General features: G+C 33.5%; 1 protein-coding gene across 2 annotated transcripts; it reads left to right on the forward strand.

Moving 5' to 3' along the window:
* Nucleotides 1-898: 898 nt before the first annotated feature.
* On the forward strand, nucleotides 899-27317 carry LOC145328118 (T-complex protein 11-like protein 1). Of its 2 annotated transcripts, XR_013882339.1 has the most exons (20): nucleotides 899-1032; nucleotides 5754-5885; nucleotides 6265-6456; nucleotides 6819-6882; nucleotides 7760-7825; nucleotides 8250-8347; nucleotides 8809-8880; nucleotides 9361-9432; nucleotides 9665-9758; nucleotides 10368-10454; nucleotides 10757-10815; nucleotides 11142-11246; nucleotides 11754-11843; nucleotides 14398-14478; nucleotides 23546-23674; nucleotides 24015-24068; nucleotides 24706-24789; nucleotides 25106-25213; nucleotides 25522-25779; nucleotides 25925-27317. XR_013882339.1 is itself a non-coding variant. In XM_080171696.1 (19 exons), exons 1-19 carry the CDS (start codon nucleotides 961-963, stop codon nucleotides 25666-25668), a joined length of 1806 nt encoding a protein of 601 aa, XP_080027822.1. In that variant the 5' UTR covers nucleotides 899-960; the 3' UTR covers nucleotides 25669-27317. The 2 variants fall into 2 exon arrangements, 1 of the variants encoding a protein (XP_080027822.1); XM_080171696.1 differs by having other exon boundaries at nucleotides 25522-27317.

Consider the following 27317-nt stretch of genomic DNA (forward strand, 5'->3'; position numbering starts at 1 on the left):
ATATTCTACAATTACACCCACTATAAATTGTGATATGTTCTGTTTTTATCTAGCTTTCTAATTTTACTAAGATCTAAGTCATGAAAACAATATCTATCTATATTTTTATTAAGATATCGATTACATTTCGGAAAACTATATTGATTATACAAAATGCTTAGATAACATTTTATGCTTTTATGTAAGTGTATTAATTTTAGGTATTGATTTAATAATGCTATTTTTGGCTTTACAAAGCTTTTTGTTTTGTACGTAAAAAGGGTCAAATTCAACCCTATTCCCACAAAGAACTTAAAATCTGTTTATTCTGTGACTTTTTAAGCATTAAATGTATTTTTAGATTCTTAAGAAGTGTAAGAGACGTACAAGAACTTAATTTGGCGGCGTTTTTGTTTTGAAATATTGAGGTTACCTATCAACTTATTTATAAAACACTTTTTTGTCCTCTATTTCAGTTTATTTCAAACCCTTTTCGTGTACAATGCCTTGATTAACCTTTTTAATAGCGCAACTATTTTATAAATAGAATATGTCCGTATGTTTCTTTCTAGGTAGTTTTTCTTGGCAGTGTATAATGTATACCTATACAATTAATTGTATTGATTATGAATACTTTTATCATTCTAATATCACTACATTTGACATTTTTTGTGTGCTTTATAATAAAAAAATTTTTACCTTTTTTTTATCTATTATTGTCTAATTTAACAATGGATTTAGGATTTGCGTGGAAAAATTGACATTTATATATATATAAATATATAACACATCATATATTGGTCAGTTTTTTTATCCAATGTGGGAGGGAATGGGGTAGATCGTTATTTTAGCCAGCTACACGTTTCACTTTATTAGAGTACATGTTAATCTGCTGTAAGATCCAGGTAATAGTAAATTCATTAATTTAACTGTTTTTGCAAAATGTTTCTTTTTTTCAGATAAATTTAGAACAAAGAAAAGATGAGGAAAGGATTTTTGTTGTCTCCTGCGCCTAAGAAGGAGACAAAGCCCGAAGAGAAACAAGATAAAAAGGTTGGAATTTTAATTTTTGGGAACTTTTTGTTCCTATTTGCTTTCGGTACTAATTTTTATTCACCTTTAAACAAGAGTAGATTGGTCTGTATTGAAAGATCTGAATTTATCATGGAGGGAGGGGACATTGGACTGTAAATTACACTTGTACCCAAAGTTTTATAACCGTGTTTTCTAATTCGTTATCTTAGGAACTTTATGTTCTTTTATTGAATTTTGATAGCTGGTTCAAAGCTAGTAGTTTCTAAACTTATAACCAATAATTTAATCTTTAGGGTAATTATTTAATCATCATTGGGGATTTAAATCAATTTACCATCCATTGTCTTATCCCTGATGATCTAACATAAAACGTAAAGTAGTAAAGGTGGTTAGTATGAAGCTTAAGATCTTTGAAGTGGCTGTTCCGAAATGGTTTAACTATTTAGGAAAGATTAACAATTTTATTGGAGTGGTTTTATGCTAATTTCGTGAACTCCCCTGGTTCGCCCCTCTAGGAGCAACTATTCAATAATTTTCAGACAATAATTTATCAAAGAAGAGGGGTTTAACATTAAATCTAACCTTCCAGTTAATGAACTTGGGAGAACACTATATTAAATAGCTGAACTCTTGAGATGATATTAATGGAATGGCCCCTTTAAATGTTTTAATGAATACCATATTAAATACGTCTCATATTGTCTTATGCGTATCATGAAAGTATAATTTTGAATAAATTAAAACTTATCCTGTCTTTGTTTCACAATTATAACGTAGTTCCACCCACAATTCAAATTGTTTAACCCTTCACCCACGAACAAAGGGAAAAGAAAATAGTCAAATTAATTTGTTGTAAATATTTGAAAATTATAACGCATTGTTTATTCAACAACAAAAGTGCCTAAAACCTCATCAACTTTATAATCAACTAGTTGCTTCGACCCTAGTCTCTTAGGGTAGGGCGGTAGAAGTTAGAGAAAAGGCCTTAAACCACCTCAAGACATCTATAAAATTTCCCTGAAGATAACAACTAACTCGGACAAGCATTTTCTAAGATCTTACACTCAAAATAAAATAAAAATCTTACTACTTTATATTATAGAACACGTTTTTTCCGGTATAGTTTCTGATTCCTTTACCACAACCTTATATCCACCCACTCATATATAGCAGACCAAAAGGTCCATAACTTAATACCATTAAAATAAGATTTATCTAATAACCATATGATTATTACTTTAATTTCATTTGTATTAGTTAAAAAGATTAGTTTTGGCTTTATGTATGTTAATATAATGCTGTAGTAGATATCAACAAATACATTCATAGCCCAAACGGCCATGTGTGAAACAAAACCAGGACATTGGGCTGTTAATTACACTAGTCCCCAAAGTTTTATGATAAAGTTTTCTTATTCGTTGGCTCAAGAACTTTGGGGAGTTTTAATGAATTTTGATTGTTAGGTAAATTAAGTTAAGTGAACAAACGTTTTAAAAAATCTATTTTTTTTTTTGGAGGGGGGGTGGATGAATTTTTCATTTTTTTTTTTGGGGGGGGGGGGGGGGTTGTGGGTGTCCCACCCCCAAGAGTAGAGCCCAATCGGTTCACTGGTTACTGAGATCTTAAGCTTCAGACAGACAGACATCGTACTACTTTGTATTATAGATTATGTTAGGGTCCCATTTTCGTTTTACGGTTACACAATTTTTCATGAAGAAGATTGCAAGAGAAAATTCTGAACCGTTTTCTTTCTTTCATGGTTTCTGAATATGTGTGTAGGTGTTTTGTATTGCCAAATTTATATTGTTGCTAGGCCTAACTAAGAGGAAAAAATCCACAATGTTAATTGCATAAAAACGGCGTTTTCTATTGCAAAAAAATCCATCAATTGCAAATTAATGTTTGAGTTATTGATCCATTTAGCTTTTAAGTAGGCAGTTATTTATTGGGTAGCTTTTTAAACCCGGATTATATCAAGCTTAATTTATTTATGGGGTGGATGGGGAGTATCGTTATATTAGCCCGCTGTGAGTTTTACTTTACTAGAGTACATAAAAATCTGGTGAAAGTCAAGTAAAAATAAATAGATTCTGAAAGGAAATGATTTGTACCTACTTGGTATATTTGAATGAAATAAAACAGATACACTTACAAAAAATAGAAATTGGATAGGGTAAATGAAAAGAATTTAACCTATAAATGTAAATAAATCGACATTTAAAGATAAAAAACACTGAGAAAAAAATAGATCGAAGAAGGCAGACAAAGATTTAAATTTATGGCAAAATAAACGTCTTAACTGGAATATTTTATATACGTTGTATTTAGTGTATTATGTAGATATATTTCCTAGCGTTTTTCCTCAAGTGCCTAGTCGAGCACAGAAACCCCCATCTTTTTGAAAATTGCTACATAATCCGAGGCGAAACTTTACTACTAGCAACCTATATCTACCATGTAAAGTTAATACACAACGACTATAGTGTGATGTTTATATCATAACAGCACAAAGATTAAAATCTTCTATTTTTTCCCAAGGATAACAAAGAAGCAAGTGTTTTATAGTTTGACTCTGAATATTGTCATATACCCTAATTTCCCAGGGAGGGAGGGTTATTACACTAGTCCCCAAAGTCTTACAATAACGTTTTCTCATTCGTTAGCTTCAAAACCTTGGTGACTATTATTGAATTTTGATTGGTTGGTCCAAACGTTTCAACTACTTCAGAAATGGGTAATTTTGTGTATCATCAAAGGGGATGTACATCAATTTATTGGCCATTGTCTTATCCCTGTAGATCTCTGGAATATTGTCATATGCTCTAATATCCTGTCATGAAATTCATAGCTTTAGCCAGAGATAAAGGTATAAATAAATTTCGCTCAAATTCACATAGTCGGTTTAAGTCTATTTTTTGTTTTGACTAATACAGATATCAAAAATCATAATGATATCCTTTATAAAAGTAACAGGATGTCTATGAGTTTTTCTACCTGTCTTGTTTGTACCGATGATATCGCTTGCCGCTGAACCGATATGGTTCTCCTTATCAATGAATATGTAGCTTTTCATATGTCCTGGTATTATTTTTAGGGAGGGTACTACCATAATCCCAAGAGAAATCTACCTTAGAAAAAAATAGCCCCCTCAATAAATATCTTTTTTAAAACTAAAATTAATAATGGCGAGGTCGAAGGGGCGTAAATAGAATATATAAAAAAAATCTTGTTTTGTTACCTATCAGAAAATTCTTTTATAAGATATCAAACCCACAGTCTTAAACAGAGCTATCTTACTCATTATAACTTAACCCTTACATAAGACAGGTGTCCCATACTAAGCTTTCCGAAGAGTTTACCTTACAAAACTATTTTTATTTATGTCTTTATGTAACTGAAAAAAATCTCTTTGTAAATCTGAATACAGGGCAATAAATTCACACAATGAAATATAAACAGCAAGAAGTGAAGGGACATTGGTCTGTTTATTACACGTGCACCAGTCCCCAATTTTAGCGTTTCGGAGCCGTTTGATTTTGGTGCGGCTCCAGCTCCGCGGAGCCGTATCTAAAAATACGGCTCCAGCTCCAGCTCCGGCTCCGACCTAAAATCAAGAAAAACTCGACATATTTTTTTCCCCATAAAAAAATATTTTTCATTGTTGACTTTTGAAGGTTTTAAAAGTTCAATTTTTGATAAAAATGGACTTGAAAAACTTAAAAAGGGCATTTGCACATGACATAACAGAGTTACCAAATTATAATTTGTAATAAAAAATCTCTTTATTTATCTATTCCGGAGCCGGAGCCGTTTTTAACGAAAATTACGGCTCCGGCTCCAGTAAAATATGGCGGCTCCACAGCTCCCGGCTCCGAAACACTGCCCAATTTGTTTACTTAATAATTTTGGGGACTTTTATTGAAGTTTAATTTGTTGATTCAAAAAGTGGAGTGTCTTAACGTTTAACCTTTCATTTTTAATCTACAGAATATCATCAATGGGGAATGGGATGTACATAAATTATAGGCAATTGTCTTATTCTTTTAGATCCCTGGCCCTTTTAGTCTTGAAAAACAACCCAATTTTTATTGTTTTGCTCAATTTTTTTCTTATTTGACGCGTGATGCTTTTTGTTTGTCATTGTCAAAATATTTTGTTTTTGTTGGAAGATTATTTTGTGAATGACATGGACGATAATATTGAGAAATACCAGGGATCTAAAGGGATACGACAATGGCTGATAGATTGATGTATATTCCCAAGGATGATTCACAAAAATACGTATCCCTTCTGTAAATTACAATTTGGACATACAACTTAATGAACAAACCAATCAAAAATTCAATTAAAGTCCTCAAAGTTATTACAAATAAGAAAATGTTGTTAAAAAAAAACTTTGAGGACTTGTGCAATAAGCAGAAAAATAGATTCTCCCTCCCTGAAGAAATATGTACATATCAACAAGATGATCTATAACTAGGGCATAGCCGTTTGGTGGAAGCATGAATAATGTAATTAATTGAATGATTTTACAATTCATTAGTATTCTTTTAAAAGAGATCAGAAAAATAGCCTAAAACCAATACCAAGACAATCAATTCAGACTAGCATTTTCCGAAATCTATAGCTTCAGACAAATTAATCATTACTAGGTAATTTACATTATGAGATTAACAAACCTTTTTTTTTGTTTATGTAGAAATCTTAAACGATTTAACTAAGTATTTTTTTGTATCTAGGAAAATTCATCAGAACCCGAAGTAACAAATAAAAAAGAGGTCCCAGTTGTCGACATCTCCAAGGGGGCCAGTCAAGAAGAAAAACAAAATTTACAGTCAGAAACAAAAACTCCTGGTGATGCTAGTAATAATACAGGAAATTATTGACATCAAGAATTAGTTAAAAGCTACATTCCTAGTTACCTAGGTATTTATTTATTGGAGGAATGTAGATGAATGGGTAGGTAACTAATATATGTTTTTTTGATTATTTGTTGAGGAAATTATTATACCTAATGATATTATGTTTTAATGGTAGTTCGGGAGGAGTTTGCACTTGAAAAATTAACCAAATCTACTAATTTGCAGTTTTGATTAAAATCTATTGAGTTATTTATCAAAATACATTATTCTGTTATAAAATAAAATTCAATAAATAGGTATCAAGTTTTGATCTACGCTAAAATTATGGGTAAAAGGTTCCATCTTTTTCGTCCTTTTACATATTCTTTCAAAATGTCAATTTTGAACCACAGAAGCTGTAAGTGATGCTTCCCTAGGTGCTATACCCAAAACTCCCGCCAAAACTGCTCCCGCATCCCCACCCAGGGGCTTTGTCAGCTATTCAATTCCCAACACCCCGCCAAGAACATCCCCGACACCCGATTCACCCACCAAAACAGCTGATCAAGGTCTTTCACCCAACAAGCCTAACAAGAAGAGAAGGAAAGATAATATAAATAAAAAATCAGCATGTTTTAAATGGACGTACGAACTTTCTCATAAGCATTATAGAGTTCCTACGCTTCCTAATCGTACCTAACTGTTAAAAGAATCATTTTCAAAGATTGAAATCGATTAGTCAATTCTAACATGTCTGAATTAACGAAAAGTGCTAACTGATACGGACGGACCCTAATTATAGAAAATATTCCGTCTTAAAATCATAGAAAAGCTTCGCTTTAAAAAAACTTACCTAGACTTCAAAGCTTTGAATATTTATGACATATATACCTATCTAAAAAAGTGTCTCTTTTATTATCTTGTAAAATCTGTTTTTATAAAATATTATCTTCGACATATAACAGACGTACTCGTTCCAGAAACCCCTCTCTTTCCCCTTCTCCTGGCCGTGGATTTGTTGTCCCAGGCAATTAAACTTATCAGTATTCCATATTTTTAAATGTTAAAAATATTTTTTATCTATACCTAATACAAAGTAGAACGATGTCTGTCTGTTTGTTTGTTTGTAGCGAAGGATCTCGCTAACCGCTATACCGATCGGGTTCTCATTTACAGGGTAGCTTCTCATATGTCCCGGGAAGGTTTATAACTATTTTCTTCGGGGGTGGGACACCCCCAACCCCCCCAAAAAATAAAAAAAAATTCACTCCCCCCAAAAATGTTTTTTTTCTTTTTAAAACTAAAATTAAGATAGTGGGGTCGACTACCCCCTCCCCAAAAAAAATATTCCCCCCCCCCCTCCCAAAGAAATTTTTTTTTAGATTTTTTCTTTAAAATCTAAATTACGAAAAATTTATTTGAAAAACCTCTTGGGGCACAGCCCCTAGAGGCTAGGGGCGAAGCCGCTAGTTTATTAATATAAAAGTAAGAGGATGTCTATATGTGTGTACGGAAGGATCTAGCTAACAGTTGAACCGATATGGTTTTATTTTGAATTGTAGTTTCTTATAGGTCCTGGGATTGTTTATAACCATTTTTTGGTAGGGTAACATTACCCTCCCAGGAGGAAGCGCCCCTAGTAAATACATACTTTTAATTTTTAAAATTAGGATTGGAAATTGGGAGAGCATCGACTTCCTTCCCTCCCGCACCCCAAGTACCAAAAGGCCTCTAGTGGCGTAGCCGATCGTTTAATGACTTATTAAATACAATGCAGTCTTCATATTTTAACATCTAGTTTACACTGTCTAAATGAACTAAATCAGCTATTTATTAAGGAGAGTAATTCACCTCCCTTAATCCCTGGCAGTTTGGAATACTGATAAAGTTCTTTTGGTCCACAGGTTTCACAGGACATGGTGGAGCTAACACCAAGATGACAGTGGCTGAACTTATGGATGCTTCAAAGGGTAAGGATAAAATCTATTTTTTTCTGCCAAAATACAAAATATCTCTAAAAAAAATAGTATTTCTTTCCTTTTTTGTACAATTTCTTGTTTTCAGAGTACCTATGTAAATAATGGACGAAGTAAAGGATTTTAATCAGTGGCGTTGTTTGTACTTTGTTTTACCCATACAATCAAACTAAAAAGAATTAAATACCGCAACAGTTTAAAGGAAAATTATTGTCATAAAAGTTCAAAGGATTTTTTTTGTATACAAGAAATGGCTAGGTTTTCTTTTAAATATCATTTTCTTTCTTCTTATTTTTAACTTCATGGGTTGGGCATTAGAGAGCCTAAAAATGACTGTTTTTAAAATATTTTATACCTAACGGTTTAATAATGTTGCATAATTAAATTGCTTTCAGCTAGTTTACTATTCTATGTTCAGGTATCACAAACATGGCTCTGGCACACGAGATTGCTGTAGACAAAGATTTCCAGCTGACCAAACTGGAGCCTTCTAACCCAATGGAGACCACTATAAAGGTTAGTTTTAGTTTTTTTTTTTTTTTGAGTTATTTTCAGAGATAGGACGATAATTTGATCTCCTCTTAAAATATTAAAGGAATTTATTAGCAACCTTCTCTTTCTCAATGCAAAAAATGTATAAGTATAGATGGAAAAATCAGATAACTTACTGGCCCTAGTGTAGGGGACCCTTTTCGTCTGCTAGCAAATTTCGTTTTTTTATTTTGTTGGGACTCTACTGTGCTTATATTTCCGACGCTATTAGCTGATTTTAAAGACCTAATTACCCCGTGGGTAGTGTTACATATAGCTCTTCTATTCTTCAATTTCAATGTAAAATTCCACTTTCCTCTCTTCTTCCCTTTAAAGAACAATAATATGCTCACCAGAAAAGCATAATTCTGCCGTCGCGCTTCATACCATGGTTATTAAGTTGTGCTACTAAAATAAACATTCAACTATATAATTTATGTCTTTAGGCCATGATGCAGAAGGCTTTCTGGGATTTGCTGAGTGATGAATTAGCTAAAGTGCCTCCTTGCTATAACCAGGTAAAGTTTTAGCTAGGCTTAGAACTTTCACTAAGGGTTAAGCACACTTGTGTTCCCTATAAGTAAAAATATAAAAAAAAATCATTTAAAAACCTATTAGGTACATTTAAATATTTATTTTAAAGAAAATCATTTAGAAACAAACATAAAACATTAAGACATAACATAAGTATATTAGATAGATAAACATGAAACATAAAGCAAGGAACAAATAAAAAGCATTGTATATTTTATTTTAATATTTATAAAATCAAAGCAAGAAAAAATACACTAGGTATTTTTGCAATATGACCATGACCAACAATAAAGGGTAGGTAATTCTAACCTAGAATAAAAATAATCAATAATGAATAAATAAATACAAGGGTAGTAAATACATCAATTTTTAATTATTCTTCTTTTCACTGAAAAAGAAACTTCGGTAAAAAATATGTAGGTATTAAATTTTTGAATGGGAATTTCAATATTGTATGTTTTTAGGCTTTGCAGCTTTTCTCAGAGGTCAAGACTCTTCTTATTTCAAACCTGCTGCCACAGCATGGAAAACTAAAGGTAAGGCATTTTTTGTTGAGTATGGACCTCATTTATTGGTCTGTTCGTTCATTAAGAAGGAGAAGATGGTGTGGGGTAAAGGGGTGGATGGGGGTATCGTTATTTTAGCCAGCTGCAAGTATTACTTTATCAGAGTACCTGGAAATCTGGTGCAACATCCAAGTAATAATATATCGATCGTTGTATTTCATCTTGAGAATAAAACATTAACATTATTTACTTTATTTAATAGGAACAAATTGAAGGAACTTTGGACTTGGTGCTGATTAAACAACAGATTGACGCGGGAACCCTGGAATTTGAAAAGTATGCTGGTTATGTTTTAGGTATGTGTTTTATTTTAAAACATGAATATCCATTGTCCTTGTAATAAATGTATAAGTATAGAAGAATAACCCAAACAACTAACTGGTCCAAGTGGTGGAGATATCTTTCGTCTGCTAGCAAATTGCCTTCTGTTCTTTTGTAGGAACTCGGCTGTGTTTATATTTCCGACACTATCAGCTGATTTCAAAACCCAAAAACCCAACAAAATCGGGACAGGGTCCCCGCCATATGGGCAGATTTATATATATCTCATGCCCCCTCTTACTTTAATATTCATGTTCCAATGTGATTATTTCGGCTTCTTTTCAAGATAGACGGCTAAGATTTGTGTAAATATAACAATGTGCATTCCGTATATTATTATATTATCATTTAATTGGTCCGTCGGTCTGTTAGCCTTCTACAGAAAACATATAAATACACATTACACATATCTTTAAATCACTTTGTACATATTTATTTTTACAATCCATATTTTTTTTCTAACTTCGCTAGTTGTGGATGTTGTCATCCTTGTTTTTGATTTGTCAATATCATAGACCAAAATAATATTTATTAGGTACATTATAAATCTTTATGGCTTTTAGTAAAGAAGTTATATATTTCAGGTGTTATGGGAAGTCTGTGTGCCCCTGCCAGGGATGAAAAAATTGCAGAATTGAAAGCCACAACAAAAATTGTTCCACTGTTTAAAGGTAAAGAATTGTGCTTATCTCTGTATAACGTAACAGGATGTATGTTTGTATGTGTGTAGCAAAGGATCTCGCTAACCGCTAAACCGATATGGTTCACCTTTAAAAGGAAGGTTTATATTTAGTTTAGGGGAGGGTACCCCAACCCCTAAGAGAACTCCTCTCTTGCTTTCTCAAGTGCACCTAGAGGGAAAAAAATATGAGAAAGGGCTGAAACGTTAGGTAGACGGTAAGGTTACGTTAAAATTCAAAATTCAGGTACTGCTAATTAAATATTCTCTATGATAAGAAATATTTTTTTGCAGGAATTTTAGACACACTGGAGCTGATGAAAATTGACATGGCCAACTTCACAATTCAACAGGTAAGGTGGATACTGGATAGAATGCGCAGGAGATTGGACTGTAGGAAAAACCTGGCACCCAATATTTCTTATTAGTTTGCTGATAAAAACTTTAGGCACTTCTGTTGCATTATGGTGGTTCCAAACTAGATGTGTCTCAATTTTTTAATGAATAATTTTAACCAAAAGAGGAAAAATTTGCTTATCATCATTGGGTCTACCATATACTCAATGTAACCTAACCATAAAATAAAACACCAATTAATGAAATCTTTAAATCGCATTTCATGTAGATTTTCTACTAGTGAAGTTAACCACCAACGTCTGTATGTCCTTTTATATTTCAGGCCCGACCATTGATCGTATCCAAGGGAGTTGAGTATGAGAAGAAAAAGTTTCAAGAATTCTTGGACACTGTGGATGATGGTTTAATCTCTACCAGAGAATGGCTGGTAAGTGGTATTTTTCTACATTGCACTGGTGGTTGCGCCCCTATTAAAATAGCATAATACCGGCTATTTCTGGAAGAACGAACTCATTAAAAAATTAAATCCATGTTTGCCTGCTAAATTGACAAAAAAAATATCTCAAGTCAATATAAACACGTATAATGTATATCCTAAATCCATTGCTACTTTATACTCAAATGGTGGCGGTTGCTCCCCTCTCATCTAGTAACCCTGTCTAGGGATGCTAAGGCTTGAGTATTAGATTAAAACTTGAGCATTAAATTTGGGTGGGATTTTTTGAGTAAAGCTATTTCCAGTATGTATGGCTTCGAAACCAATTAATATCCGCTGGATTAGAACCAATTTTCAGTCATATACTGAAAAATCATGTTCTGTTAGCTCTGGCCTTCTAGTTTTAATCTTATAGTTTTTTTATTTTAATATCCGCGGAAAGCTGTATATAATACAATGCGATATTCTTTTGTAAAATCTTACCTTGTACGTTATTAGGTACGTCATGCCCCAACCCAAGAAGAAATTGATGACCCCAAATACAAGAAACTTTTGGGAGCCAGAGTTCTTAATGAAGCTTTTGTAGAGGTGAATATTTGCAGCGCAGCTAACCTTTAATTAACTAACAAATTCGTCAAGGAAATGAAGAAAGTGTTGAACCAATTGACAAAATAGATATTAACTAGGTCAGGTTGGGTTAAATTGGGTTCACAAAGTTACGTTTGTTATCTCAAAGCAGTGGTAAAGCTATCTCAAGGATTAGGTCCCCCCGCAGTTCGAGGCGTGTTTTTCAAGGGAACTTTTTTCCCAACATTACAAAGGCAGATTTTTCTACTTTAGAATATGAGGCAAATTAATTTTTACTTAAATAAACTACCTATACCCGTATTTTTATTTTAAGTGTGTACTCCGCAGGGAAGAGGGGACATTGGGCTGTTTATTACACTAGTCCCCAATGTTTTATAATAACGTTTTCAAATTCGTTGGCTTAACAATTTTGGGGACTTTAATTGAATTATCATTGATTGATTCATTTAGTTAAGTGTCCAAACGTTTTAACCACTAGTTATAATCTACAGAAGGGGTAATTTTATGTATTACCTTTGGGAATGTACACCAATTTATCGGCCATTGTCTTATCCCTTTAAATACTTGTTATGTTATGCATAATTCAAGTACTGTACCATTTCTTACTTCTTTATTTTAATCACAAAAAGTAATGCGTAGGTTTGATATAGATCAGGGATACGGGGTTAGATAAATGGAAGATAAATTAATTTTTTCCTCAAATCCTTTAAGAAAAAATAGTAGGAATTGATTCCTAATTGGTGTACGTTATTATGTCTGTTGAATTGCTATGTCTTTGGCATACTTAATTAAATTTAGTTAGGGGATCATCCAAAACAACGCCCACCCATCAAAATTAATACTAAACTTATTTAGCTTTTGTAGAGAGCATTAACTATGTAAAAGGTTTAACTTTTAAATATCAAAAATGAATGAGACTTGTTCGCTTATGGATTTGTTGTACTGCATGTCCATCGATTTTCTGCACAGAACCTTAAGAGGTTATGCAGCAAAAATATTGTTGTATGTGCAATCATTTTGAACATTTTTGTGCAAAAAACAGAGAGAGAATGGACATTTGGCTGTTTATTAGACTAGACCCCAAAGTTTTTATAAAACGTTTTTTTATTCGTTTGCTCAACAACTTTGGGGACTTTAAGTGAATTTTGATTGGTTGGTTCATTATGTTGAGTGTCCAAACGTTTCAACAACGAATTGTAATATACAGAAGGGTTTTAATTTTGTGTAGGTATCATCATTGGAGATGTACGTCAATTTATAAGCCATTCTATCATCCCTTTAAAAAGCAAAAAGCACAGATTCATACAGGACTCAAGAAGCTTGATACCTACTTTAAATATTTGGTATAGAAACATTGATTTTTGCAGTATAATATATTTCTAAATTATTTGCAAATTTTAAAAACTAGCGTTTTGCGAATTTTATTAAACACTCAAATGATTTGCACTGCGTCAAAATTTGCAATTATATAAATACTTAACCGATTTTATTTTGCATATAAAAACAGTTTTTCTATAAACTGATAATCAATTTGTGTATTATTTAAATTTGTAAGTTTGCTTTAAAGCAAAGCTCAAGTGTACTAGCTATTTTGGATGTCTAAAGTAACACACACTCTTAAACATTAGCGTGTCATTCGAACATAAAAGCATTGGAATACTGTATGTCTCATAAGATCCCACAAAGTATTAGTACAATTAACTTCTACCTTTTACTTTTTTTATTTTGGTTCATTTTTTTTATATCGAAGCAATACATAATAAACATAATTACGGTGATATTGTATTAGGGGAATTGTAGGTGTCAATTTTGGTTGCTAATAAAGTCCTTAAATATATTGGTCAATACGTTTTTCCATGGTCAGGGAGAAGGTATCGTTATATTAACCAGTTGTGAGATACATTTTATCAGGGTATGCGAGAACCTGTCACAATATCCACGTATTATTTATCCATTATTGCAATGCATTTCTATTAAATATCGGCTTGACCTAAAAGTTTTCTTTGTTCTAACCTTCAAGGAATAATAAAGGTCTTTGTTTAGAGAAACAGGGAAAGGATAATTGAATGCAAATTATTCTTCTTTCTAATTGATCAAGGATTACAACACCCATTAAAGCGACGCTCTGAAACCGTACAACAAACATTAACATTTTAAGAGTGTCTTAACTGAATAAGCAAGATTGTAATTCAATTTGTTGCAAAACTGCTTAAAAACAGGATACCTACTGTTTAAGGATAGATTTTTATTATCTTTATTATGGTGATGACTCGCATATAATATTGTACCTTGTTGTCCTTGGAATCATTATTCCAAAAAATCAGATGAATGGATAACTTATCATATTTATAAAAAGTTGTTGTAAAAAAAGTTGAAAATTTAGTATGTTCTAAATTTACGTACGGACGTTCTGGTAACTATTATAGAGTTATTACGCTTTCTTAATCAACAATTCTAACATGCATTAGTTAACGATAAGAGCTATTCTTTTCGGACGGATCGACAGCTTTGCTTTAAAAAAATTAATAGCTTATTGTAGAATATATTTATTTAGATTTTGGAATGGGATGATTACTACCCTCTGCCCGAGACTTTGACTATGGATGCTAAAAGAATTGTTGGCCTTAGAGATCAGGTTGGTTCGATTTTATTATTTTTGTTAAATTTACCTAAAGTAGTAGCGCAGCTATGGAGTCACTTAAACACCAGCACATAAAATGACATGTTCACATTAGTCTAAAACATAACATAATTTTCATATTATTGCACCCACATATAAATATTAAAAACCCCAGTAATCTGCAATAAACAAAAGCCAAATTAATAACCAAATAGAATCTTATTTACATGAACATGAATAAACAATATATCTTAAAATAAGCAACATAAATAGCTTGGTATCATAATAAACTATGCTTGGTAGGGAAGAGTTCTCCTAGTCCAGTCGCCCTCTTGCCTCCAGACTGGTTTGTTAAGTATCCTGCTTGTTATCCAATCCTATAAATAATCATACAATTATTTATCACAACACTAATATCAATTTCTCTTCTTTTAGTGTTTTACGTTTGTTATATTAAACCATGACCCTTGTTATCTAAATGCTAATTAAACTTGTTATCTTAAGATTGTTGGTAACTTACTGCTTAACCCTTGTTATCTAATTTACTAAATTAATTTTTGTTATCTTATTACATACCTAGTCATCTTTCTTAGGGTATTTTCTGGTGACCTTGAGCTTCTTAGGCTTATCTATCTCCTCCCCATAGACTTCACATAGATACTCGTATTCTTGTGTGATCTCTTCACATCTGTCAAGTATCCTTTCATAGCTGATCTCCATCTTCTTGTAGTCAGCTGTCAGCTTATCAATTTCAGCTTGCTTATCCTCTGCCTTGCTACGCCAATGTTTCACAGCTGCTTTCTCTTTCACGATTTGAGCTTCTTTGATTGCAGACTCTTTCTTATAGGCCTTTATTTTCTCGTTTGCGACAGTCAGCATGTGTTCACTCTCTCTTACTTTATCTCTGGCTAGTTTTAAGAGTTTTGTGGCCATCTTGTTATCATCCTTAGTCTTATCTTCCCTCTCATATGAATCTTTTCTTGTTGTTTTTCTTTCCTCTTTCTCACAACTCGTCTTTGGAACTGATTCCGGCCTTTCATCTTCAAAAACTTCATCATCCTCCTCTTCAATCAACTCAATCACTTCTCTATCTTGTCCCTTGTCAACAATTTCCTCCTCCATGTCATCGTCCCATACAGGCCTCTCATCTGACCTGCTGAGCATAAGGTTATGCGCCTCCAGAGCACCCTCTCTGCTGCTTAGAGACCATAGAGGTCCCTGATCTTTAAAAATACGCCAATGGCGCCAGCCAGGAAGCCTGTCATCAGTGCACGTCAACCTTAGTCTTGAGTGATTTGTGGATTGAGTTCTTCTTTGTAAGATACCTTTATACTCCAAAACTTGACGAAAAAACCCGTTGTTTCTATATTCATCCATAGTAGCCAGAGATGGTGGACATACTACCTTAGGAGGTCTACTTTTGAGTGTAAGGGCATTGTCAGCAAATACCGTTTCAAACGCCTTCCTAATGTATCTAAATAGGTGCTCCATGCCTTCGTGACTTAAAGTCCTTCCCGTAGCAACTCCTAGTTGAAACTCTTGCCAGTTTTGAGGCTTAATTTCCATTGTTTCATCAGGCATTTGGCGCATGACACTACGATGAAGATTTACCCTTGGCATTTGCAATTTCTCATTCAAGAGCTGACATTCTTTGTTAAATAATCCTACCAGCTTCCAATACTCTTCTTGCGTTGGTAGAAACAGCGCCGTTCCGAAGACTAGGCGATTTTGTGTTTGGTCTTTGGCCACTTCATAAATCTCATGAAGACATTTGATGAGTATTTGTATATCAGTATTCCCGAGAAATTTCTGGAATCCAGCCACCAAGATGTTTTTCGGTGTTTTCTGCTGCACAACAGCCTCTTTGATGACCGCGACCGTTGTCTTCAGGTCATAATTGGCCAAGCTTATCCAGCGGATTCCCTCTCTCTCTTCATTGAGGATTTCTTCCTTTATTTTAAAACTCGCAAAGACGATGTCGACAATCTTGGTATCAAATTTCGAATTAACTGGTGCCATGTTGGTCTGAAAATTGTTATTACATCCATTATTTCATTTGTTATCTACTCTTAACATTTTTACTAAGGACTAATATTTTGTTAACTAAGTATGTGGCAGATAATTCACAAAGAAAATGATACTTTTTGTTATCGTACATGGGAAGTCACTAATGAATTCATGAGGTTTGAAAAATACATGAAATATTTAAATATCTTGATATCTAACTTCATAGTTTTTGGCTTTACAAAAATAAATTAGAGAAAAAAATATGTGCAATACTTGTTATCGTACTTTGGAGATTAAAATCAACACAAAAAAAAATAAAACTGTTCAAAAAAAAATATAAACTACTAATGATTTCACTTTTCTTGAATTAATTCGATTTGTTAAAAAAACTGTTGTATGATATATTTCCAACAAAGAAATTTTTTAAAAAACTTATTTCTAGAAAGATTGTTCACTCAACCACAACGTTGGAATTCCCCGCGCATGAGATGCCGCGTTGTGTTTTTTATCGTGATTTGTTGAAGTTGCCAACTCTTTAACCTTTGTGTGACCAATTTGTGCTTTTTATCCCAGCCGCGGTTTTTACGAATTTTTTCGTTTTCAGTGTTTATAATTATTTCGATTTCCTTCTTTCACAATTATATAAGTTTATTTTTACAGTATGGTTTTAATTTTTGTTATTTTTTTAACTGTTTTTGTGTATTTTTGTTTGATTTTTCATTGGTTTTTGTTATTTTTTCTTTGATTTTTATCTTCTTTTTCTTTGTACATTAGGTTTTCTATTTACATATACTTGACTGATTTTTGTTATCTTAATTGACAATCTTTTCAAGTAGCTCCCTTGGAATTCTGCCATTTTCTAGCACTTCAAGCATAGGTAGCTTGTTAACATTGCGTTTTGTTAGAATGTCAGCGAGCATGTTCTTTCCTTCAACCCACTTGATTTCACTGACTCTTCCATCTTCTACCATATCTTTGATCATTGCTATATCAGCTCTCAACATCCTTTCTGATACCTCTGATTCAGAGTAAACAGCCACCCTCGCAGAGTTGTTATCTGTGATGGCTTTAATTGTCAGATCAGCTTCACCGCTTGTTATCTGCTTTAGCATCTCCTTGATAGCTAGTGCAGCATCTAGTCCATTGTATAAACTCAGCGTTTCAGCTCCAAGTGTACTGTTCACCTTTCTCTTTATCTTGCCGCTTTTCCACTCAATTGGAGCACAGTTTCCAGTTTTTGTGTTCACTAATAGTAGAAAGTAACCTCCACAGCTGTCTGTGTTGTTATTTAGATTTCTAAATGCTGCGTCAGTAAAAATCCATACTTGACAATCTGAAAAGTTGCCAATGTCTGATGTTGTCACTTTAACTTCCAACTTCTTCAATTTGTTAGCTACTTTCTTTGCTTGAATCAGGTCCTCCACTACTCCTCCCTTGAACTTTGTGGATAACTCAATAGTTTCGAAACTTAGATCAGGTCTTGTGCTTCTTTGAGCCCAGTTGACAATTCCTGTTAGTTGTCTTAGCAATGTGAGCTCTTCCTGATTCATCTCTCTCTTTTTATCCTTCAGCTCCTTTAAGTCTAGACTTGGTATCTTCACATTCTTAACGTACTTATCCTGATCTACTTTGATACAGTTGTCACCTTGCTGTATTCTGATTCCTGTGTACAGAAAGTCTCTTGATTCAGATTTTCCTACTTTCAACATGGCAAGTACTTGTGGCATTATGTGTTTGACAAAGTGTGGATCACCTGCATGTAAAAAGTCATCCACATGCAGCGCAACAAAACCTATGAGTTTGTTATCTTTAATCAAGAAAAACACACCTTTGTCACAAAAAGCTTTTTGAAAACCTAGATCCATTAACTTTTTATGTACCTTAAAGTACCACTGCCTACTTGCATCTTTCAAGCCGTATAAACAGGTATTCAGTTTCATCAACTGATTTGGTAATTCTGCTTCTTTTGGTGGTTTTATAAACACATCCCTCTCTAGTCGATTTCCTTGTAAAAATGCTGATGATATATCTGTTGTGCTGATATCCCAGTTGTATTTTACTGCCAGAGCTAATAAAAGCCTTACAGAGTGCTTCTGTACTGTTGGGCTGTCTGTCGGAAAATCACCTTCTTCTTGGAATCCCCTGGCTGTCAGTCTAGCTCTAATTTCGTCTCCCTTTTCTGTTAATACCCAGGTTGTTGTAATCCTGTCTTGCCCATCATCATTTACTACATCATATGTATTGAATGCTTTTAGCTTATCCAGCTCTACTAATTTTGCTGCTAAGGCAGCTGGAGAGTTTCGTTGCTCTCTTGACAACATTACTGCTAAAATAGATTCATGTACTATAAGGGCAAATACTTCTTCTTCATTTTCCATTCTGATTTTGTTATCTTTGGTTTGGTTGACTTCTATTGTTTTGCCATTATCTAACTTAAGTATCAGATGTACTTCTTCATCCTCTTCTTGAGTTTTGTTGTATCTTACTTCTCTTTTAGACATCTCATCATGGAAGACCTGTCCATTGTCTAATTGGATATTATACCATCCAGCATGTTTGCCTCCTACTTTACCACCATGCCCAAGAACAATTCCTTTCTCCCACTTTCCATTCTCAAGGATCTCTATTCTATCGTTCTTTTTAAGCACAGCTGCTGCATTTGTTAATGATCCATCTTCATTGAATTCTGGTTCTGGTCTCTGATGATTTTTCTTCCTTTTCCGTCCTGCTTCTTGAGAAACTCTTGCATTTGTTGTTGTTGGTGTGTTTGCTACTTCATCCTCTGTATCAGCTCCTGGAATCACATTCTCATTTTCTTCTTCTGTGACTTCATTTGTGTTGGTTTCATTGTTATCATCCATTTTTAAACTTGTCCAATCAGGTTCTTGATAGTCTTCTACTTCTTTCCCTGGTTTCAATGTTTTGCAGGTTGTCTTGGCATCATTCTCTTTGTTATCAACCTTTGTTTCATCAGTTTCTTCAGCGTTCTCTTTGCTGATAATGTCTTTTGCCAGTTGCTGTCCTGCTTTTACTAATCTGTTGGCACTGACTCGGTAGTAAATTGAACCAATTCTTATGAAAATTACTTTGCTATCTTGAAAAACTACTTTAGCCGGACCTCTCCACTTCTCTTCTCCTTCTTTCTTAAAGTAAACTATGTCACCTTTCTCATAAATGGTGTCAGCTACTCTTATCTTGGCTTTGAGAGCTCTCTTGATCCGTTCACATCTTTCGTTTTGAGTGTACTTCACTCTGGCTGCGTGTATAGCTTCAAGAGTTTCTAAAAGAGTCTTACTCTTTTCCGGTTCTTCCCATGCTGCTGGTGGATCCTCTAAGATGTTTGGTAGCTTTATCTGCCTTCCGAAAACTAGTTGGTATGGTGAGAAACCTCTGACTGTTGACATGGAGTTGACTGCTGAAACCGCCCAGGCAAGTGCAACCTCTAAGCTCATGCTGGGAAAATCTCTCTTAACTGCGTGTGTCACACTATCTGTTGAGTAATGGGCCTTCTCCACTGTTCCGTTTTGCCAACCGGCATTGGCACCTGTTGTCATGTGTATTACATCTAACGCACTGCACACTTCCCTCATATCCTCATTACAAAATTCCGTACCATTATCAGTTATTATCCTACTGACTTTTCCAAAGATTGGCAACCACTTGAGCGTGAAAGCTTTTACTATTTCCGCTGGTTCTTTGCTTCTTATCACTGTAGCAACTTGGTATCTTGAGTAAATATCGATCATGTATAGTATATAAATGTTTTTGTTCTTATCCCATACCTTTAGATCCATTCCAAGCACTTCTCCAAAATCACTCGCCATTGGTGGGGCTACCGCAGGTCTTGGAGGTGTTTTCATTCTCATCACACATCCTTCACAAGCATCCATTATCTTATCTATCATAGCAGAGAACTTATCTTGCCATTTTCCTGCATCTTTCAGAATTGTCACAAACTGCTTTTTATTCCGATGACCGAATTGTTTGTGGATTTTTAGCAGTGATTTCATCTGAACTTTCTCGTTATCTTCATCTAGTTCAGCAATGTTTACTTGTTCTATTTGTTCTTTGTTATGTAGTAAATCGACTGTGTAATGACCTGCTGCGGTTGTTGTTAGAATGAGAGGTTTGCCATTAATGTAACCTTTGTCATTCTTCATGTCAAGTGCAATTCCTAGATCTTTCATGTCACTTTTTGATAGAAGTAGAGGTATGTCTGAACTAATGACATCTATCCTTATTTGATTATCTTCACCGCCAATGCGTACAGGTAAGTTGTACATTGCCGTTGCTTTCAGTTTGCCTTGATTTCCAAAAATGAACTGTTTATTACTTGTCATTGGGCCTTCAACTTTGTTTTTCATCTCTTTTGGTAGTGATTGCAAGTAAATGCGTAACCATTTTTCTCCACACACACTGGAAGTACAGCAGGTATCTAGAGCTCCTTTGTTTAAGGCTTCTGCTGTAAATGCGTTTAGATCATCAATGTTGTCTGTGCAATATATAGAACAAAGATTACATTCTTCTTGACTTTCTCCTGCGCTTTCGCTGTCTGACAGTATTGGTATCAGCACTCTCTCTTCTTCCTTTGTTGTTTCATTGACAACAAATGCTGTTTTGAAATTTTTGAAATTTCCAGAACTCTGAATTGCATCAGGACAATCTATTACCATGTGTGTAGTAGCTTTGCAAGCATTGCATTGCAATGGTTTTCCGTCTTTTCCTAGCGGATTTCTCTTTTTAGTGCGATAAAACGTTTTGTTTTCATAACGGGATGGCTTTGTTGAGTTATTTTTATTGTTATCTTGTTTTTGGTATCGGTTTTCTGATTTTTGGTATCGCTTATCCCTCTTTGGCGGCTTCCATCCCCTTGAAAGGTATATTTCGTCGTGATTTGAAATGTCGTCTTTGTTGGCGGAGTTAGTAAGGAAAGCTTCATTATTTTTGGTTTTATTATCTATTGTTCCAAAAATCTCGCGCATTTTTTGCTTTACGGTTTGGTATCGTTTATTGTCTTCGGCTTGAATGTCGGCTACGGTTCTTATGAGCATAAATTCGGTTTCCGTCAATTTTGCTGTAATCATAAGATCCATTGCTAAAACTCTATCATTTGGGTTGTTAATTTTTAATTGTTTAGCCTTTTGTAGCATTTTATCATATTCGATAATATATTCTGGGATTGTTTGTCCATTTTTGCGTTCTATTACCTTTATTTTTGCGTACGTTGTGTATATTTCTTCATCTGTATTTTTCCAGAATCTTTCTTCCATAAACTTAATAATTAATTCCACCCCTTCAGCATTGTTAATAAGTGTGGTTGGCTTGACCTCTTTGTATAGATCTTCTCTTAGCGTCGCACCGAACCTCGATGATTCTTTGGGTATTTCTTGAGCTAGGGCAAAACCTTGTTTTTCTATCGGTAAATCTGTTGTGGCAGACCAAGCACGAATGCATTCTATCCACATCGCTACGTCGCTAAAATCTTCAATATAAGGGATTGGTATGTTGTTTCTTACAGGAAAGTCATTTTTTGATCTCTCCCCTTTTTGTTCCGATTGTTTCGGGTTTGTTATCTTATCTGTTTTATCCCCCACTTCCATTTTTAAACTTACTGGGGTCTTTGTTATCTTTTTGTTATCTATATATAGTTATGACTCGGTTTCGGTTTTTGTTAACAGTGTTTAATCTCAGGACCTCAATCCTTGTTGTTTTATTGTTATCTATATATAGTTATGACTCGGTTTCGGTTTTTGTTAACAGTATTTAATCTCAGAACCTCAATCCTTGTTATATTATTGTTATCTATATATAGTTATGACTCGGTTTCGGTTTTTGTTAAACGTTTTGTTAATCTCAGGACCTCAATCCTTGTTATCAGAAAAGAACATTCAGGACCTCAATCCTTGTTATCTAAAGAATATAATCAGGACCTCAATCCTTGTTATATACAATCAGGACCTCAATCCTTGTTATCAAAAAATTATAATCAGGACCTCAATCCTTGTTATCTAAAATCAGGACCTCAATCCTCGCTCTCTAAAATCAGGACCTCAATCCTTGTTATCAAAAAAAAAACATTCGGACCTCAATCCTTGTTATACAAATCAGGACCTCAATCCTTGTTATCAAAAAAATAAAATCAGGACCTCAATCCTTGTTATCTCAAGTCAGGACCTCAATCCTTGTTATCTAAATTCAACACTGGACCTCAATCCTAGTTGTCTTTTAGTTATGGCACAGCTTGTGTCTTTTGTTGTCTAAAATGTTTACTAATGTTTGTTATCTTACTAGCGAGCCTCAACCCGTTAGAATAAAAAAACACTTTTGCTTATCACTTTTTGTGGATTTTTGTTATGTTATGTGATTTTATGTCATAGTTTTTATGTGCTCCGTAGATCGTTACATTTTGTTCATGCTACCATTGTTAAATTTACCTAAAGTAGTAGCGCAGCTATGGAGTCACTTAAACACCAGCACATAAAATGACATGTTCACATTAGTCTAAAACATAACATAATTTTCATATTATTGCACCCACATATAAATATTAAAAACCCCAGTAATCTGCAATAAACAAAAGCCAAATTAATAACCAAATAGAATCTTATTTACATGAACATGAATAAACAATATATCTTAAAATAAGCAACATAAATAGCTTGGTATCATAATAAACTATGCTTGGTAGGGAAGAGTTCTCCTAGTCCAGTCGCCCTCTTGCCTCCAGACTGGTTTGTTAAGTATCCTGCTTGTTATCCAATCCTATAAATAATCATACAATTATTTATCACAACAATTTTCGATAGATTTTAAACTGAAAAAGGAACAAAAATAGGGGAGGTATTTTTTTCTAGGGACGATTTGTCTTGTTAGGGTGGAGGTACGCTCCCCCTAAATAGTTATAAACCTTTTCTTGACATATAAAAAGCTTCACTGAGCATCAAATCGGTTTAGAATCGGATCCTTTTTTATTGTCACCCTTACAGACTTACATCCTGTTACTTTTACATAAGGATACATTTAGCCAATATGTAATGTGTCCTACCCTTTGATTAACCAAATTTTTTTCATCCAGGTTGAAAGAACTTCTGTGAGCACTGCAGCTATCCTGGTGTCCTTCAGCCTGATCAACCAGTACTGCGTGCCACAGGACAGCCAGAAGCTGAAGGAGAAAATCAAGAAGGACATTGATATCCTTCTCCAGGTATGTCCCTTTACCGTTTATCATACTGATCAAATAGTTTCCTTCCTATTGCTACTATTAGAAGCTACAGGTTCTAGTACAATAAAAAAATGTACTTATTGGAATTTGTTCTAGAATAGATTGTCTAGAAAACTGTTATGCATTAAAGGATAAAATAGCTAAGTATTAATAATGATGTAGAAAATATTTTTAGGTTTGATCCCTTGAAGAATGAAAGTTTATAAAAATAGAACATTTGTTTAAAGCTTTTTTCTTTGCTTACTAAACAATTTTTAAAAAATGTCTTTTAGGTTTTGTATAAATTTTGTAGTAGGTATTAAAAATGGTTTTCTTTGTTAAGGACTTTTATGAGGATAGTGATCTACTCATCTTACTGCCCAATGTTGGTCTTCAGGTAATGATTATTTTAAAGGAAGCCTACAAAAAATACTCTTTAAATATTGTAAAAATCTACTCAGTTACAGGCAACCTAACCCTGCTGAAAATAAGCTTTCAATTTTGCTTCTATGCTGATTTACTTTGTAAACTTTTATATCATGAGGCGTGGAAAACTTTTAAAATTGTCATATACTTATATGTCATTTAAAATACTTGAGGCTTCAAATTTTGGGTATTGGGTCTGCTTGTGGCAATCTTTCAGCAGTTATAGCGGTGTATGTCGTGCAGGCTTCCTTTAAGTAACTTTAATTTCAGTATAGGTACCTATAAATAAACACGGGATTGGAACCCTTTAATACATTGGTTATTATATTAGTTAGGTCAGATTAGGTTGGGTTTAAGTTGAAACTCATAAATCCTGCAATTTTAAGTTAACAATATGTAAGGCTCCTTTTTTAAAAAAAATTTTCTGAAAGCAATTTCTTTTAGAAGGGTGGAGTTAACCCCAAAAATAGTAAGCCATAACCTTTACTGTAAATGAGAACCATATTGGTTCAGCTGTTTGAGCTGTACACACAGAAAGACAGACATACATCCTGTTTCTTTTATGTAAGAGTTAAAAAAATATAGGTAATTATATAACTTTTGTTTAGATTGTGAAGAACGTGAATGAATATTTGGAGAGTAAGTCCAAGCCTGCTTTACCCAAAGAGACTGCAGATGCCCTTTGCCAGCAGGTAATTACCTTTTTTCCAGTATGGCTTCCAAATCGATTATTTTCCGCGGGATTATAACCATTTATCGAATTGTATAATAGTTATTTTTGGCCAGAATTGTTTAACCCGCTACTACGTTTTCTTTTCATGATCCAACCAACCGATGAAAATTGAAAAACTAAGTTAATTTGGCTTTACAACTTAGGGTACCAGTGTAATTTTTTGTCAAATGTCCCCTCCTTCCCTTAGAATCAGTAGGTAAGGCTGTATATGAATGTAACTCACCCCTGATTCCTTAAACAATATGGTCAACACTAACTTAGTATTTTAATATTAGATTGAAGGATTAGAAGATCCTAACCAGAGAATCCGCGATATTGTGCAGAAGCGTATCTTGGAGTTTAACAAACAAATCATCTCTGGAGGTTTCAAACAAGGCATGCAGGTATGTGTACACATTATCAGGGATCTAAAGGGATAAGACAATTGCGGATAAATTGATTTACATCCCCAATGATGATACACAAAATTAGCAGATACCCGTGTAACCGACCTTTTTCTGATAATGTCCTGTTTTTTTTTCTCAAATTTGATTTTTTTTTGTTAATTTAAAACGTCGCTATAATGCTTTTAAATGATATCAACCAAAAAAAACTTTGGTTCATACTTTTTAGGTCACCAAAAAACTCTTTGCTCAAATATTGTAGATATTTAGTTCTTTAATTGCAAATGATAATTTTTTATTTGTTTCAGGTGCCACCTGGCCTGACCCTGTGCCAGCAGGACCTGGCCAACATTGCTGGAGCCTTTGTCCGCCTGGTCAACTATAACAAACAAGTGTTTGGGGACCACTACAATACTATCATTGAGAACCACTGCCTCTTCAGACCAGAAGCTTAAATTTTGTATACAGATATATAATCTTTTCCAGTATGTCTTCGAAACCGATAATAAAATATCCTCTGGATTAGAACTATTTCTTAGTCATACTGAAAAATCATGTATAGCATTGTATTACATACAGTTTTCCAAGAATAATAAAATTAAATTAAATCATAAAATCAATACCAGTTTTGAGAGCCCGGGCCTTCGACCCCTCGGGGCTAACAACACTGGTTTTAATTTTAAATTAATTTATTTTGGTATTCGCGGAAAGCTTTCTATAATACGATGCTATAAATAACTATACCATTCGCATTGATGCTTAATAATGTTCCTGAAGTATATAAAGAATATTGTATCAAGCTAGTAAAGTAATGGATGTATTAGTACTTGGATCTTGCACCAGATTTTCATGTTCTTTAGTAAAGGTGAAACTTGCAGCGGGCTAAAATTACAATTACCCCCTTCAACCTTCTTAACCCTTCCCTTCTCCTCCTAATGGCTTAAAGAACTGACCAATAAAAGAGTTCTATATTAGTATGCTAAATTTACAATTTTTCCCCTGTCATAATATCCACGTATATTCTACATCCATCATATCTGCCATTAAGATATACCTATTTGCTTTTGTATAAATCTAGCAATACCACAGTATTGATAAAACTAAAGGAACTGCCTATCTTTTTGTGTAATAAATAATAAGTTTAATTTAAGGTTTTTTATATAGCAACATTTTAGTTTGATTATAAAACTTTCTTTAAATCAAACTATTTACCTAGATAAAAAAAATCTTCAAATTAAAAAATATCATTGATTTTTGTAAAATAAAATAATGTATATTTTCAATTTTGCATCAAGGCAACTATCCTATCCTTTAATGTTAAAAGATTTAGTTTATTTTTTGTATGAAACCTTCGCTTTATATTGTACTTGTTTATGTGTAGTCCTTACATAAGTCTTGTAATTTTTAAAAAATAAGAGTAAACTGTTAAATTTTTAGATATTTTTGCGAAAAACTTTTGAAACCTAAATTTATAATTTGCTTTAAATTCATTCAGTGAAAAATTCTTAAAACTAAATTTGTAGTTAGAAAAGCTTTAATATACTAAATTAAAATTTTTTAGCTTTTTATATAAATTTTGTGTCAACTCTTAGTCTCACCAAAGTATTTTTTAACATGCACTAAAAAAACTTATTTTTGATCTCTTAAATTTTTTTTTGTAGTCATAAAAAATCAATCAGTTTAACAAAGAAAAAATCTTCAAAATGCCAATAATGTAACTTGCTTAGAAATAATGTGTTATTCATAATAGAATTAAATAAAAGTCTGGAGGTTTGCCTATTAACCATTTAGGCATACCTAGCTTTTATATGGTTTCACCTATCTCAAACGTTCAAGAGGTGGGAAAATTGTTTCCCCTCAAAACTTCGAAACCCCTCATTGAATTCCCCTTAAGATTCTAAAAATTACATTAGATTACCCCCTTCTAACCTTCGAAACCCCCTAATTTTACCCCCTTACAAAATAAAAAGCTTGGACGTCCTTGCATCCTATTATTATTATTATTATATAGTTTTATTTTGTGATTTCTGTATAATCGTGTGATCTGTACATTTTGTTATGTAAAATTTTTCAGAATTAGAAATACAATTTAGAAAATTTTAAA

This window comes from Acartia tonsa, chromosome 9 (genome assembly GCF_053477335.1).
Source record: "Acartia tonsa isolate MP-2025a chromosome 9, ASM5347733v1, whole genome shotgun sequence".
NCBI classification, from domain to species: domain Eukaryota; kingdom Metazoa; phylum Arthropoda; class Copepoda; order Calanoida; family Acartiidae; genus Acartia; species Acartia tonsa.

Excerpts from the sequence above, each read along its gene's own strand:
- LOC145328118 (XM_080171696.1), top strand. The coding sequence starts at position 961 with ATGAGGAAAGGATTTTTGTTGTCTCCTGCGCCTAAGAAGGAGACAAAG. Across the intron at positions 10,816-11,141 it reads CCAACTTCACAATTCAACAG|GCCCGACCATTGATCGTATC; the intron begins GTAAGGTGGATA and ends TTTATATTTCAG. Across the intron at positions 25,214-25,521 it reads GTTTCAAACAAGGCATGCAG|GTGCCACCTGGCCTGACCCT; the intron begins GTATGTGTACAC and ends TATTTGTTTCAG.